Source organism: Budorcas taxicolor, chromosome 4 (genome assembly GCF_023091745.1).
Source record: "Budorcas taxicolor isolate Tak-1 chromosome 4, Takin1.1, whole genome shotgun sequence".
Classification (NCBI taxonomy): Eukaryota; Metazoa; Chordata; class Mammalia; order Artiodactyla; family Bovidae; genus Budorcas; species Budorcas taxicolor.
In genome coordinates this window covers 113,578,072-113,594,584 of record NC_068913.1, presented here as the reverse complement: position 1 = coordinate 113,594,584, position 16,513 = coordinate 113,578,072, and the positions used below count along the sequence as shown (strand labels likewise).

Here is a 16,513-nt window from a genome sequence, read left to right as displayed (position 1 = left end):
GTGTCATGCAAACTCGCAAGGCCTAGCCTGGAGCCTGGCACACTGAGTGCTTTGGAAGAAGGGGAGCACCAGCGCATAGCGATCACTCCTTCGGTCTGAGTCTCTGTATTTACATAGGGCATTAAGCATTAGAAAGGCCTAGAAGCTCTGAGCCTTGAGGCATCCCCAAGGAAAACACCTGAGACTAACTCTGTAGCTGAGGGTTAAGCTCCCATCAGCTACACTAGCACCACATCCTGTGCAGTTGCTGACAGCCCAGTCCGGACTGTGGGGCCTCTGGCAAGGGCTGGAGGATGCAAGAGCAGACAGACGGAATCTATGGCAGGCCTGGCTGAGCTGTCATTGACGCGTATACTCTGTCCCAGAAATGAAAGCAGTGTTTCCATCTGCTCCCAACTCTGCTCAGGACTTTAGGAGAGGTAGGGAAGATCAGAAGGGGGCAACACGAAGTGGCACAGCTAGGGACCCAGGCACCTGGAAGCAGGCTTGAACACTAGACACTCCACAGTGCCAGACAAATGAGACAACAATCAGAACAGCTGAGGACCCATGATTGCAGCTTCAAAATCAGCCAAACCAAGGGCTGGTCTCTAGGTAGCACCCAAAGTGGTGTGATTTAAGAGGCACAAGAAGCTAGCTGCCATCAGGACGTCTCCTTGAGGCCCGATCCTATTGTCCGAACCACCCATCTGAACCTCTTTGCTTTGCTAAGAGTTTGTTTCACTGAGGTACTGAAGGCACCTGCGGGATACAGCCCAAAGGGAAAGTCTCATCTCACTCTGCACCTGAAGGACCTTCCACTCACTCCGGAAAATAAAGGTCCTTCTTGAGTGATTCTGAGTCGAAAAAGGGCTGGAGATGAAGGGGGCCCTGAAGGTGAAAGGAAGGTCAAAACTAGGCTGCCTATGGTTCTGTTGACTCCAAATCTATTATGACCGTGACTATTCTAAAGTGGAGGATGCACGTGGGTCACCTTTAACCGATGAGGAACGTGAGGCTGGTGGTGGCTTAAAGTTTCACCTGGATCTCTTGGCCTAACTCTGCCATGAGCCCCAAGTTCTAGAAGACATTCCATCCTTTAATATGACAAGTCAGGCCTGGCAAACCCACAGTCCACGCTGGGTCACCAGCCTCACTCTGAGTAGGACCTTTCCCTAGGGGAAGGACTTCCTGGGCCCATGGTGCACCTGACCCCCCCACACCCCCCCCAGGTATCAGGTGGGGTCCATGGAGCGTGCACACCCATGAACACTGAGACCCTGGGGGAAATGTCATCCACTCCAGGCTTTAGCTCCCCCCAGTCTCAGCTGATTACCAGAGTTAATCATGGATGCGAACACCCACTGAGGAAAGAACGGGAAATACTGGGAATCACTCTGGGCCAAGCACACACATCTAGGAAGACACCTGGTTTCCAGGGCAGCAGCCGAGGCACCACCATCAGCAGGGATCCCCAGCTGGTCTGCACAGTGCCTCTGCCATCCCCACACAAGGAGGCGGCAGGCTAATTCCTGTCCCTCAGGAGACCTTGGTCCCCTTTACCACCACACACAATACTTAACAAAAGCCCTTAGAAAAACTATTAAAAAAGAAGTTTCAAAATAATAGTAACAAATTCAAATTTCCAGCGCCTCTTCTTCAGGCTTTCTGTCCACTCTGCTGCTTGTCTTGTTGACGGAGAAACCCCACGCCCTCAATGCCCCTATCACCCTGGCTCTCGTGTCCCTCCATGCTACTAGTCAAAGGCCCCCACCAAAGTGTGGACTCCCCTAAGCCTTAATGGAGCCGTTATAAGCCAGGAATGTAGCAAAGGCAGCAAAAAGTGACAAGGAACTGAGGCATCTGGTCATCCCTATACACTCTCAACATAAAGGCCACTGCTTCCCATTTGAATAAAGGTGGGGGGGGGGTGGGGCGGGAATCTCTCCTGAGCCATCCGAGAAGGAACCAGCGTCAGGCACGAGTGGAAAAGCTCCGTAGGGGCGGGGAAGAGGAGGTCCTCCCCGGGATGACACTGCAGGCTCGTGTTGGTCAGCCTTCCTCCGAGCGGCTGGGCCGGGGCCGGGGCAGGCTCCCCAGGAGGGTGGGGGGCCCGGGGCAGGGCGGGCCCACCTGGCCCCGGGCGTGCGTCTGCATGTGCATCGCTAGGTGGTGGTTGCGGTTGAAGGCCCGGCCGCACTGAGGACACCGGTAGGGCCGCTCGCCCGTGTGGATGCGCTGGTGCCGGAAGAGGTCGGAGGGCCGGCGGAAGGCCTTGCCGCAGTAGGGGCAGGTGGGCCAGCCCTGGCTGTTGCCCGTGTGCAGGCGCTGGTGCAGCAGCAGGCTCTTCCGCTGCTGGAAGAAGCGCAGGCACTCGCTGCAGTGGTACACCTTGGCTGTCGCCGGCCTCCGCCCCACGAAGGGCCGGCGGCCCTCGCGCTCCTCGGGGAGCCAGCGGATGACCGGGCCGGGCACCACCACCTCCCCCGGCTCCAGTGCCGAGTGCGCGTCCCCCCACCCGGTGGGCGAGCCGCCCCGGGCCTCCCGGTGCTCCTCCTCCACGTGGCTTCGCTGGTGAATGGTCAGGTTGATCTTCAGGCGGAAGCTCTGGCCGCAGTCAGGGCAGGGGAAGGCCCGCTCCCGCCGACGCGGGAGGACACGGGGCGGCTGGGCCCCAGCCCCCGTGGGCCGGGGGTCCCCCGCTCGCGCCCGGGGGATGCCCCCCGCATGAAGCCGGCCAGAACCCCCAGTCCTGCTCCTGGGCCCTTTGGGGATTCCACACGCGGCCCGGCTCGGGGACGCCCTGGGGAAGGGCGGCTCTGGCGTCATCTCGTCCTCGGATGGTGCTTCCGTCTTGATGACCACAGCATCACCCCCTGGCAAATGGAGTCTGCGTTGATCTCAGGGCGGGGTGTTGATCTCTGCCACCCCAACCCAAGCCGGGATCCGGACACACCAGCCCGGCCCACATCGCCTTCCCTGAGCCCCTGCTCCAGAGTTCTCACGCCTGGGGCAGGGAAACCACGCTGCAAAACCAGGAGCCCGGGCCAGGGCTCAGAGCAGGGGACACAGATGGATGGAAAATGAAGAGGAGACAAAGACAGGCCCATATCCTCAACCCTGAGACATGCTGGCTTCACGGGACCCTCCAAAATTCTGAAGACTTTAGCTCTGATCTATGACAATGAGCGCTGCAGGCCTCACAGCCCCTAGACTGTAAGAGGCTTCATGCCTGGAGCTGGCGAGTGACTCTGCCGGGTCAGAGCTACTGGGCCACATGGCAAATCCACACCAACTGTCCACCGCCTGCCCCACAGCATGCTCTCAGGTGACAGAAAGCAGGCACGAGGCCCGGCTTCCAGGCTGGGCCTCAGGGTGGGTCCCCCTGACTCTGAAGGCAGCGACGGGTGGTCTCAGCCCCAGCTTGCAGGGGTCGCCATGGCCGGGGCGGGGGGGTGGGGGGGAGGCCCTGGCCTCAGTCCTGCCTGGAGCCCTGTGTTCTCCCACATCCTCCATCTGCTGCTCCTCTGGCTTCCTCTGGAGCCAGCCCCCAACCACACTCTTCTCTGACCGACCCCCACCCCCAGACCAGCATCCGCCAGCCTTACCTGCCAGACCACAGAGTCGGCTCCCCGGTGACAGCGAACCTGGACCCCTGCCTATGAGAACGAATACCTCCACCCTCAACAGGCAACTTCCAAGGTTCAGGACAGGAGTGATTCCATTGTCGCTGAAGCCTGAGCTTAAACCACAAGCTGGGAGACCACTGAGGATGAGAGCTGTTAACTGGTGAGCCCCCAGGGCAGCACCCAACAGCAAGACTGTGGGTTCTCTGCTCACGGCTCACCTAGGAGTCCTCACAGATAACTCATGGCAGAACCTCATTTCTACGTTAGAAACGACCCACTGTTTTTAACTTAGTCCTCCAGCTACAGAATCATTAAGAGTCTAAGAATTATCTAAACTTTGAGGTAAAAAACCTTGTTGCACTGAATAGGCTGCCACGGTATCCTCGGGCTTAGGAACCACTGAGGGTCTCAGGCCCTCTTCTCTGAAGAGGCAAACCTGCCAGGTCTCTTCATCTGAGGCCACCCACAACCGCACGGGGGACCCAGATCACGCACGTGCCTCCCCCAAAGCCGGAACCCGGGTGGAATGGGGGCAGGCTGGATCCCTTTCTATTGGGCCAGAATAGGCAATAATCGCTTTACTTTTTCCTGCTTATCAGGGTGTAAGGCCAGTTCACAGAATATGCACAGACTCTCAGCAGGAAGAACTAATTTCAATCACAGGCCTCCATACTCAAACTGTTAAGACGTGAGAGGCGGTCCAGCTGGGCTATGTCACAGGGCGGCCGTGAGGTGGCCTCTGCCACCTGACTGCCCCCTGGCAGCTCGCGGCTTGTCTGCAAGCAACACCTTCCCAGCCAGAGCAGACGGCGACGGGGAAAAACCGGACCACAGGTGACCGGGGTCCTCAGAGCCCCAGGAAGTAATACTTGGGGGTGAGGGAGGTGCCCTCCAGAGGAAAGCCCTCCCCAGGTCCATCATGCAAGCCCACACCCACTCCCAGAGGGGCCCCGAGGTCTCCCGAGGCCCCGCTGAGGCCATGGGGCCTCCTCCCTTCACTCACCTGGCCCCAAGCTGGGCAGGATGTCCCTGGGAGGGCAGGTTGGTGACTCCCCATCTGAAGAGTCTTCCTCCCGTTTAACTGAAGACAGAATGCTGACGCCGGCTGGGGGCCCTGTGAGAGTGAGTCCCGTGAAGGCCTTTCCCGGCCGCCGGCCCCAGAAGGGGACACAGCCATCCCCCAGCAGGCCCAGGGCGTGCTCCAGCTCCAGGGCCAGGAAGAGGAAGCGCCACGTTCTGTCCCAAGGGTGGTGGCTCCCCACCTCCAGCCCCCCAACCTCTGCCTCCAAGGTGAGAGGGGTGCGGCAAAGGCCATACCTCCAGCTCCCACGCAGGTGGTGCTAACACCTGGCCCCTAAGCTTCAGGAGGCCTCCCTGATGGGCCTCAAAAGGACAGAGGGTTTGGGGAGGCCCCAGGGCCCAGCACCAGAGCAGGGACAATAAGAAGGTCTAGTCCTCTGACACGCTGGCTGGGAAGGACGGACACAGGGAATGGTGGGGTGTCACCCATATTCAGAGGGGCCCATAGCCAGTGGGGAAGAAGCACAGAAGTAAACGGACAGAAAGCGCCCCAGAGACTGAATGGGCAGGCTGGCAGGGAGGGGGATCACCAAGTTAGCAAAAGAGCAGTCTGGAGACAGAAAACAAGGCTCTGGGTTATCTGCTAGGTGCTCTCTGGATTATAAGCCGTTTTTGTGACAGGACGGGAAGAATGTTCCTCTAAACAAAAGCACAGAACACTGGGAGGGGTGACTGGAGCCACAGAGCCCCCAGAGACCTTCCGAAGGAGGACACTCACCGAGGGCCGCACAGGCTGGCACCGTGCCGGACACACAAGCCGTACTGCTCCGCTGACCTGATGGTCCTCACTCCCTGCAGAGGCCCCACGCCCCCCTCCTGTTGCCCTTCTTCACTCTAGCCAAACTGGTGTATCTGGCCCCCAACATACCTGAGGAACTCACACCGTTGCTCAGGCTGTGTTCTCCTGCCGAAAACACCCTATGTTCCCAGCAAAATCCACCTCTAAGACCCGGCTCGGGGCCGTTTCCTGGGAAGCCTGTCTGGCGCAGAGCAGCCTGGCCGCCCCCAGCCGTCTCTCCCACCCTCGAGCTGCAGCGCCTCTTCTCAGTTCCGCTTGTTGGGCCCCGCTGGCACAGCCTCCCAGCGGCCCTCACTCACCAGCGCCCGGTTCTGGCGGGGTCACCCTTGCTTCCCAGTCTCGCTGGTGCTCCAGGGCCTGACCTTCTTTCGGCTCCTCCTGGGCAGGGCTGACCGAGCTGGGGATCTGGTCTGGGCATGGAGGAAGGCCTGGGGAATGCAAATCAGTGCCACTAAGGGCAACGCAGAGGTCTCCCAGGACTCTGGGGAGCGGCTGACTGCAGTCACCTGGCCATGGGGTATGACAATGAAGTGAACCTCACTGATTGTCTAGGAACTAGATTCCAGGCTAAAGAGGAAAAGAAATGGTACATATAGTATGTTACGGTATCCGACAGTACCGTGACACACAGGACCAAAGATCTGGCTTTTTTTAGGGAGTCCTGGCTCAAGACAGTTTAACAGCAGTTCCCAAACCCAAGTCCTCCAGCAGGCTGGTGTATAAAGATCCCCTGCGGAACACCCCCAAGATTCCCCTCAGTTAGTTCTAGGTGGGCCTAGAAAGTATGCATTTTTTAAAAAAGTTTCTGAGTGGAAGAGACATGACTATTTCACAGAATGAAAAATTAAAATGGCCCATAAACAAAACTATACCAGTACAATAGCCAGTCAGACACTACAAGAAAATTACAGACCAATATTCTTTACGAACATTGATGCAAAAACCCTGAACAAGATGCCAGCAACCTGAATTGGACAGCACGATAAAAAGATTAAATAGCACAACCAAGTGGAAATTTATTCCTGGAATGCAAGGATGGTTCAACATGTGAAACTAGATCAATGGAATATACCACATTGAGAATGATGGGGAGAAAAAAAAAATAAACATATGATTATCTCAGTTAATGCAGAAAAAGTATCTGACAAAATTCAATACCCTTTTATGAAAAAAAAATCACTCCAAAAATTAAGAATAGAAAGAAACTACCTCAATATAATAAAAGTCTTAATAAGGCAGAAATTCAAACAATATGCTATGACATAGATGAACCTTGATGATGTTACGCTAAGTGAAATAAGCCAGTCATACAAACACAAATACTTTATGATTCCACTTACATGAAGTACTTACTTAGAGAACTCAAGTTCAAAGGGACAGAAAGGAGAATTGTGGTTGCCAGGGGCTGACAAAGGGGGAGAGTCACTGTTTGATGGAGCAGAATTCCAGTCTGACGAGACGAAAGGAGTAAGAGATGAATGTTGGTGATGGCTGCACAACATGTGAATGTATTTAGTATCAGTGAACTGTACACTTACAGTCAATATGGTTAATCTTATGTTATACGCATTTGATTAAAGTAAGAAAAAAAAAAAAGTGCTGATACACAGTACAATATAGATGAACCTTGAAAACATTATAAATGAAAGAAGACAGACGTGGAAGATCATGTATTGTATGATTCTACTTATAGGAAATGTCCAGAATCAGCCAATCTATAGAATCAGAAAGCAGATTTGTTGTTGCTAGGACTAGGGGGCTTGGAAGGGGTTCAGGTGATAGCTGAAAGATACAGGGCTTGTTTCTGAGGTGACAAAAAATGTGATAAAATGGACTGTGGCTGCACTTATCTATGAATATTCTAGGAACCACTGAAAGTGCAAGTGAAAGGGGGCTTCCCTCATAGCTCAGTTGGTGAAGAATCCACCTGCGATGCAGGAGACCCGGTTCGATTCCTGCGTCAGGAAGATCCACTGGAGAAGGGATAGGCTACCCACGCTAGTATTCTTGGGCTTCCCTAGTGGCTCAGATGGTAAAGAATCCGCCTGCAATGCTGGAGACCTGGGTCCAATCCCTGGGTTGGGAAGATCCCTTGGAGAAGGGAAAGGCTACCCACTCCAATATTCTGGCCTGGAGAATTCGAGTCAGACGCGACTTTCTCTTTCCCTTTTACTGAACTATATGCTTTAAATAGGTGAACTGTATGGTCTGTGAATTATTTCTAAAAAAATCTATTTTTTTAAACTACACTGAAATACGGAGAAGGCAATGGCACCCCACTCCAGTTCTCTTGCCTGGAAAATCCCATGGATGGAGGAGCCTGGTGGGCTGCAGTCCATGGGATCGCAAAGAGTCAGACTCGACTGAGCGACTTCACTTTCACTTTTCACTTTCATGCATTGGAGAAGAAAATGGCAACCCACTCCAGTGTTCTTGCCTGGAGAATCCCAGGGACAGGGGAGCCTGGTGGGCTGCCATCTATGGGGTTGCACAGAGTCGGACACAACTGAAGCGACTTAGCAGCAGCAGCAGCACACTGAAATATTCCTTACCTATCACACAGACTAAAATCCTATGAGTATGACCACATTCCCTAGTGGCAAGGCTGTGGGGAAAGAGGCCCTCTTTCACAACACTGACGGGAATGTAAATGATACATCTTGTGTGTCTGAATGCCATTGAAGTTACATCAAAATGACCTATAGGTCAACTTGAAGGGGTTCCCAAGAGCCAAGAATGGGACAATGTAAGCATGAAAATAATGGTTGCAAAGGACTGCATGTATAAAACATTCACCTACAAAGTTATAAAATAAAAAAAGGAAGAAAGAAAAGCCCAAGTATTGGCCACCATTGGAGACTTCTAAGGAAGCAACTCTTCATTCCGAAAATTGATGACAAGAAATATTTAAGCAGCTAACCTGCCTTTTCTGTACAGACTATATTTCAAGGTAATTAAAAGAGCTGGTTAGGGAAATTATTCTTTATAAAAGAATTTCAGCTACTAGGTGCTGATGCCCGCATGCTCAGTCATGTCTGACTCTTTGTGACCTCCTGGAATGTAGTCTACTCAGCTCCTCTGTCCATGGACTTTTCCAGGCAAGAATGCTGAAGTGGGTTGCCATTTCCTCTTTCAGGGGATCTTCCTGATGCAGGGATTGAACTTGCGTCTCTTGCACCTTCTGCATTGGCAGGTGGATTCTTTACCACTGCACCACCTGGGAAGCCCTCAGTTCAGTTCAGTCACTCAGTCGTCTCTGACTCTCTGCGACCCCATGGACTGCAGCAGGCCAGGGCACCGAATAGGGAAGCCCTATTAGGCGCCAAAGTAATGACCAAATTTCACCATTTTACAACCCCTAATTCAGTAATGAATCCAGGCAAGTCTTCAATGGCCATTAAACTCCTTAGGTGAAAAGTTGATGGGGAATTTTATAATAGAAAGATAAAGCTGATAATCACAAAAAGAAAGGCAACTGAGTGAGACATGAAACTACAAGACTCCTAGTAGAAAACACAGGCAGTAAGCTCCTTGACATCAGTTTTGGCAAAGATTTTTTTGGGATTCAATATAAAAAAAGGGACATCAAACTAAATATAAACAAGGGGAAATACATCAAACTAAAAAGCTTCTACATAGAAAAGGGACCATCAACAAAATGAAAATGCAACCTACTGAATGAAAGAAAATATTTGCAAATCATTCACCTGATAAGGGGTTAAGATCCAAAATACATAAAGAACTCACACAACTCAACAGCAAAACAAAAATTCAATTAACATTTGAAGATCTGAGTATCTGAACAGACATTTCCCAAAGAAGATGTACAGATGGGCAGTAGGCACATGAAAAGATGTAAAACATCACTAACCATCAGGGAAATGCAAATCAAAACCACAATGAGACATCACCTTACATGTCAGAATAGCTATTTTCAAAGACCAGAAACAACAAGGATATGGAGAAAAGGAAAACTCTGTGCTCTGTTGTTGGGGATGTAAAATGTCTCAGCAACAAGGGAAAACAGTATAGGGATTCTTCAAAAAATTAAAAATAGAACTACCATAAGATCCAGCGATGTAGGTATTTTTCCAAAGAAAACAAAAACTAATTCAAAAAGATATCTGCACACCAATGTTCACTGCACACTGCGGCATTCTTTACAATAGCTAAAATATGAAAATAACTTGAGGGTACCAATAGAAGAAGGCTGAGCGCCGAAGAATTGATGCTTTTGAACTGTGGTGTTGGAGAAGACTCTTGCGAGTCCCTTGGACTGCAAGGAGATCCAACCAGTCCATTCTGAAGGAGATCAACCCTGGGATTTCTTTGGAAGGAATGATGCTAAAGCTGAAACTCCAGTACTTCGGCCACCTCATGAGAAGAGTTGACTCATTAGAAAAAACTCTAATGCTGGGAGGGATTGGGGGCAGGAGGAGAAGGGGATGACCGAGGATGAGATGGCTGGATGGCATCACGGACTTGATGGACGTGAGTCTGAGTGAACTCCAGGAGATGGTGATGGACAGGGAGGCCTGGCGTGCTGTGATTCATGGGGTCGCAAAGAGTCGGACACAACTGAGCGACTGAACTGAACTGAACTGAACCAATAGATGAACGGATAAAGAAAGTGTGGTGTGTATCTATGTGTGCGTGTATGTATGTATGTATATACATATATAAATATAATGGAATATTATTCAGCCATAAAAAAGAATGAAATCCTGTCATTTGCAACAAACTTTAGGGTATTTTGCTAAGTGAAATAAGTCAGACAGAGAATGCGATCTCACTCATACTTGGAATCTATTAAAAACAAACAAAGACGGAGTAGGAAATGGTAACCCATTCCAATATTCTTGCCTGGAAAATTCCATGGACAGAGGAGCTCGGCAAGCTACAGTCCATGGGATCACAAAGAGTCAGCCAGGACCGAGCACATCAGCACGTACCATGAACTAAAATGGTTGTTTCCTTCTGTATTCCTACCAGAAGAGTTTGGGACTTCCAATTCTTCCATATCCTTGCCAATATGTTTAGTCTTTTAAAATTTTTGACCTTTTTAATAAATGTATAGCAGTAGGAGAAAAAACAAAAAAACAAAGAAAGAGGGGCTTCCCTGGTGGTCCAGTGGTCAAGAATCTGCCTGCCAATGCAGGAGACACAGACATACGGGAAGGATCCCTGGTCCAGAAAGATCCCACAGGCCACAGAGCAACTAAGCCCCTGCATCACAACCACTGAGGCAGCACTCTATAGAGTCTGTGAGCTGCAACTACCGAGCCCACCTGCCCCGACTACTGCACCCATGCTCCCCAGAGCCCATGCTCCTCAATGAGAAACCACCACATTGGGAAGCCCATCCGCAGAAACTAGAGAGCAGCCCCCTCCTGCTGCAACTGGAGAAAGCCCGCATGCAGGAGCAAAGACCCAGCGAAGCCAAAACTTAACAAATAAATATTTAGACAACAAACAAAGACAAGATCACAGATACAGAGAATAGGTTGGGGGGTGCCAGAGGTGAGGGGCAGGGGGTAGGTAAAACAGGTGACGGCAGCCAGAGCGTGGCCTACCCTGAGATAAGGAGCCTGCGCTCCTTCCTGGCCTCGCAGTGTGGGAAGTGCAGGAGGGCGGGGACACGCATGCACTGTCCCCAGCCCCGGCCACGCCCCCACTCACCTGCACCTGGCCTCCTGGGGCACGCTTCCTCTCTCTCGTTCCCTTCCTCCTGGCCCCATGGGCCTTCAGGACAAGGTTCCTCTCCCCTCTCCATCCGGGTGAGGATGTCCGGTTTGGAGATGGCATAATCTGCGTGCAGAGTAGAGAGAGAGCTGGGGTCAAGACTGGACACCCATCACCCAGGTACCCAGAGACGCAGTGACACCTGGAGGAACAGAAGCCAAAGCTGAGACACAGCCTGCAGGAGGCCCATCTGTGGGCAGGGGCCCCGAGCATCATCTAGAAAGCCTTACCCAGGGAGACCAGCATCTCGTAGTTGCCCCTCATCACGTGCTTGTACAGCTCCTTCTGCCACTCGTCCAGCTTGCCCCACTCCGGCTCAGAGAAATACACGGCCACGTCATCAAAGGTCACGGGCACCTGGAACCACAGGGTCATCAGGCTTACCCGCACACTGACGGGCAGGGGCCGCAGGCTGTCCCACCCCTGGTGCCCAGGGCTTACCCTGGGGGCCTCGCCCTTGCTGCCCGGGGGCAGCCGCAGGATCCAGAAGTTCCTGTTCCTCAGCAGGTTCTCCACGTTCTCCAGCCGCCTCTGCAGCAGCCCGTACTCCTGCAGCAGGGTCCCCAGCATGGCCCACTTGCCCTCCAGCTGGTTCCCAAACTCCACAGCCGTCTTCTCGCAGTCGGCCAGCTTCTTCTCGGCTGTCCCTGTCCGCCCCTCCAGAGTCAGCAGGCGGGTCAGGCAGGAATCCACCTTCTTTTCCAAGGCCTGGATGGCGGCCACCACCGTCCACAGTGTGATCTCCGTGGAGTAGAGATAGGAATTCTTCTCAGCGGCCGGCTGGGGTGATGGAGAAGAAGTCGAAGGCCTTTCATCCCCTGTTAGTTTGTCCCTCTCTGGAGCCTGTCCAGCAAGAGCAAGGGGAGATATGATCACAATTATCCAGTGAGATGTCCATCTCAAAGAGAAACCTCAGAATGGCACCTTCCCAGGTGAAGCCCCACCTGGGATCCTGAGGACCCAGCAGGAAGTGGAGGAGAGGGAGGAGCAGGGGGGATATCCATCTTCAAGGAGAGGCTAAACCAGGGTGTTAGCAAGTGGGAATCAGGAGGAAAAGCATCTGTCACCTAGCACAGGTGACTTCCCTTCCTGGTCTTGGTCTCCTCCGCTGACACTCAGAAGCTCGGTGGCAGTGGTACTACTCACAAGCTGGCTGAGCTCTGCAAAGCTTGTTATGCATTTCAACTCCAACCCCACATCTGTAAAATGGGGTAATAATAATACCTACATGATGGGGATTGCGAGAATTAATGATACTGGTGTAGTAAACACTTAACATGACGATGTCCAATGTGGCAAACAAAAAACGTGAGCCCTGTGTTGTTGACAACGAGGAGGATGTTGAGCTGACGGTGGGTCCAACTCAGGGGTGCAGTAAGTCGTTCACATGGCCTTTCTGCTCCACCCTGTTCATTACATTGTCCTTCAGTGTCTTGGGGGCTTCCCTGATAGTTCAGTTGGTAAAGAATCTGCCTACAATGCAGGAGACCCCAGTTTGATTCCTGGGTCGGGAAGATCCACTGGAGGAGGGCATGGCAACCCACCCCAGTCTTCTTGGGCTTCCCTTGTGGCTCTGCTGTAAAGAATCTGCCCGCAGTGTGAGAGACCTGAGTTTGATCCCTGGGTTGGGAAGATCCCCTGAAGAAAGGAATGGCTACCCACCAACTCAATGGACGTGAGTTTGAGTAAGCTCCAGGAGTTGGTGATGGACAGGGAAGCCTGGTGTGCTGCAGTCCATGGGGTCACAAAGAGTCGGACACGATTGAGCAACTGAAGTGAACTCAATGTCTTGGAAAAGGGCTTCTGAAGTACCTCAGCTGACCTCAGGGCCTGATGACCAGGCCTCAGCCCAGTTCGTCTCGCTAAAAGCCTTGCTGGACAGAGGGACCACTTCAGCCCTTCACTGTACTCATCCCCATGGTCAGATCACCATCAAGGCCTAACTGTGCATCTCTAAAAGTATCTCAAGTCCACCCTTTTCTCTCCTCCTCTGCCACGACTAGTCCAAGCCCCAGTCACCTTTGCCCGGAACCGCTGCTACTCTGCCCGGTTGGTTTCCCCGGTTCACCCTTCTTCCCTCGCAATCAATTTTCCACAAGCTGACCAGTAATCTTTTAAATACAGACTAGAGCATTTTAGTCCCTTGACTGATAGCTTCCTGGTGTACCCAGAATAAAATCGAAACGTCTTATCATATCCCCACCTACCTCCTTGACTTTATATCCTCCTGGGTACTAACTACAGGCCAGCTCCCCTAGCCTCTTGGGATTCTTATGATGTACCTGGCTCTCTCCTCTCCGTTTGCCTGAGCGCTTCCCTCACCCCTCTTGACGCCTGGCTCCCTCTTCTTTGAGACTCCAGCTTAAACACTGCCTCACAGAGACCTTCACCAAGGACACGTCTAAACTAGGCCGCCTGCTGGCCCTTCCTGTTACGGCTTGTGTTGTTCCCCATGAGAACATAAGATCCATGAGGACATCAGCTCCATGAAGGTATGTATTATTCACCGCTGTATTCCCAGCTTCTAGAAGAGTGCCTCATTCACAGCAGATGCTCAGTAAATGCCTACTGAGTGAATGAGTGAGTGACTCAACAATTAAACACAGTCATTCAATAACAATGACTAAACACCTGTCAACAGTCAGTACAATGGGGATGCAGAAAAAAATTATGCAGTTCTTCCTTGTGCTGGAGAAAAGTTATGTACCTAGACAGTCAAATTAACAGTGTGATACCAGGGGCTAATGAAAGCTGAGGGCAAGTCTATCCTGTTGGGTGAATGTTTTGGGGATCTCAGGTTGCTGCAAGAGAGCAGAAGGAGAGAGGTGGATGAGAAGGGCCAGGAAAAGTGCTGAGGAAGTGGTCCTGGGCTAAGTGGGAGTTGAAGATGACACCTGTAGCCCCAGGGAAAGGCCTTGCTGGGGGCTTCCCCCAGGGAGCAGGGCTGTAAGTCCCAAGAAGGCCCATCCTCTTTTTTTGCCCTTGCACTCAGAGAGCCCTTAAAAACACACACACACACCAAACTCACCAAAGAGGAAAGAAAAAGAAAGTAAAAGTGAAGTCACGTCTGACCAAACTCACCAAAGAGGAAAGAAAAAGAAAGTAAAAGTGAAGTCACGTCTGACTCTTTGTGAGGCCATGGACTGTAGCCTACCAGGCTCCCTGACTCAGGGGTTGAACCCAGGTCTCCCAAATTGTAGGCAGACACTTTACCATCTGAGCCACCAGGGAAGTCTTCCTTAAGGAAAGAAAAGTTCCTCCTTAAAAAGTATCCAAAATAATCAGTATCTAGAAAAATCAAGGCTTCAAAAACCTTGTTATGATGTATTAATAATGGTAGATACGGGTTGATGTCGCAGTGGTAAGGAACCTGCCTGCCAACGCAGGAAACCCAAGAGAGGCTGGCGCCGATCCCTGCATAAGGAAGAGCCCCTGGAGAAGGAAATGGCAACCCACTCCAGTATTCTTGCCTGGAGAACCCCATGGACAGAGGAGCCTGGTGGGCTACAGTCCACGGGGTCACAAAGAGTCCGAGTCGACTGAGAGACTCAGCAGGCTTGCACGGTGGATTGAGCTCTTCACAAATGTTTTTCTACTATGTCCAAAAAAACAGGCTAAAAGGTTATTTTCTCCAAACTGGACACACTGTATATTATCAGCCAACATTCCAGTATCTGCTCATCTTTCATGAACCACAACAAAAAACCAAAACACCCGCCTACAATCCCTGCAGCAAACAGCACTCAACACCTTCTCTCAGCTGTCAGCGCACGTGTGCACCCGAGAGGGGACCCAGCTCCGGAGCCCCGGGTGGGCGTCAGGCTCTGGCCTCGACTCGGTGTGCAACTTTGGGCGCGTCCCGCTCCCCTCCCGCCCAGCCTCAGACCTCGGTCGTCAGAACCGATGGGGCCGGAGTGCCTGTCCACCCCCTCACCCCGCCCCACCCCCCGGCCTGTCTCCGGGCCGCCGGGCCTCCAGGCCTCCAGTGAGACAATGGACGGGAGGAGACCGCCACTCGGTTCCAAGACGAGGGCTTGTCATCTTAAGTGTGACCGCAAAGTCCGGCCGCTCCCCCGACGTCGGGGCCGCCCACCCGCTGCGCACGGCCTGGCGTTTGGGCCGCCCAAGTCCCGGCCGGGACGAGGGCAGCCGGGCGGCCCGAGCGGGCCGGACGCGCGGGCGCGGGGCGGAGGCGACGGAGAGGAGGCCGCGCGGGCCGCCGCCCGACCGAGACCCTCGCGGGTCCATGCGGAGGCCCGGCGCGGCTGGGCGTCCGCGCGCGGGGCGCTTACCGGGGCGGGCGCCGCTTCGGCCATGGCTGCTCGCGTCCCTCGCTCCGCGGCTCTCCTCCCGGGGGCCGGCGCGGCGCGGCGGCGGAGGCGGAGCGGAGCCGCCCAGCCTCGGAGCTCCTGCCGGGGCGGCCGCGAGCTGCGTCCGAGCCACGTGCCCCGCTGGCCCTTTAAACAAGAGCTGCGCTCGCGGCCGGGCCAGAGGCCGCGCGCAGCGCCCCCTGCAGCCCGAAGGACCGCACTCCCGCGGCCTTCGGTGTTCACCAGCCCCGGGCGGCCGCGGGGGTCCCGCCGGGCGTCGGGGGAGCCGGCTGCCCGCCCTCGCCTGGGCCGCGAGAGTGGACGCCGGGGCCGCACGCGCCGCGGGGCCCACCGGCCGGGCTTCCGTCGGGCGAAGCCGACCCTCGCGCCCGGGCCGGGCGGGGTGCTTGGGGGGGTGGAGGCTGGAATCCAGCCAGTGAGCTAACAAAGGAAACGCGTTGGAAACTTCGAGGTTTGGGGGTAAGACGCTCAGTCATCGCCGGGTGACCTCAACTGTGTATGCACTTGATCTGCCGTTTTAACACCTCTAATGTTGGTTTGGGTATACATTTTGCGCGGGGAAAGCCAAGGTGGGGTGGGAGGGATCGATAAGTATTTTTAAACTTTTATTAGTTTTCCGGAATAACGAAAACTGCATTTCGTTAAATAAACCAACCCTGCTTCCTTCGTTCCCTCTGGGGATCCAGGGTCTCCTCCGCCTTCCCTGGGGTCCGCCTTCCCAGCAGGTACGCGGCTGGAAGGCCCGCTCTGCCACATCCAGTTGCCACTCGCCTGTAAGCTACCAGCTGGGGGGTCCTCTGGATCGGGAGGACTAAATCCACCACTAACTCAGGCCCTGAGGCATTTGGAATAAACGACTCAATCTGGGACCTACTTTCCCCTCATCTGCAACCCACAGAGCCTTACTCTGGAAAACCTCTTAATCACCGAATGTTAAACTTAAATGGGCTTCC

General features: G+C 53.4%; 1 protein-coding gene across 2 annotated transcripts; it reads right to left on the bottom strand.

Annotated features, from left to right (window-relative positions):
* Positions 1-15,560, bottom strand: ZNF783 (zinc finger protein 783). 2 transcript variants are annotated; one of them, XM_052638731.1, is made up of 8 exons: positions 15,522-15,560; positions 11,671-12,072; positions 11,460-11,586; positions 11,167-11,295; positions 5,787-5,915; positions 4,612-4,722; positions 3,588-3,638; positions 1-2,855 (listed from the first exon to the last, which is right to left on the bottom strand). In XM_052638731.1, exons 1-8 carry the CDS (start codon positions 15,543-15,545, stop codon positions 2,032-2,034), a joined length of 1,797 nt encoding a protein of 598 aa, XP_052494691.1. In that variant the 5' UTR covers positions 15,546-15,560; the 3' UTR covers positions 1-2,031. The 2 variants fall into 2 exon arrangements, with proteins under 2 accessions (XP_052494691.1, XP_052494692.1); XM_052638732.1 differs by lacking the exon at positions 3,588-3,638.
* Positions 15,561-16,513: the final 953 nt, after the last annotated feature.

What these genes read in the sequence shown, in the direction of transcription:
- ZNF783 (XM_052638731.1), bottom strand. Translation starts at nt 15,545, where the DNA reads ATGGCCGAAGCGGCGCCCGCCCCG. An exon ending in GCAAGGGCGAGGCCCCCAGG is followed by an intron (nt 11,587 to 11,670) that starts GTAAGCCCTGGG and finishes CTGTGGTTCCAG; the next exon opens with GTGCCCGTGACCTTTGATGA. An exon ending in CGAGATGCTGGTCTCCCTGG is followed by an intron (nt 11,296 to 11,459) that starts GTAAGGCTTTCT and finishes CTCTGCACGCAG; the next exon opens with ATTATGCCATCTCCAAACCG.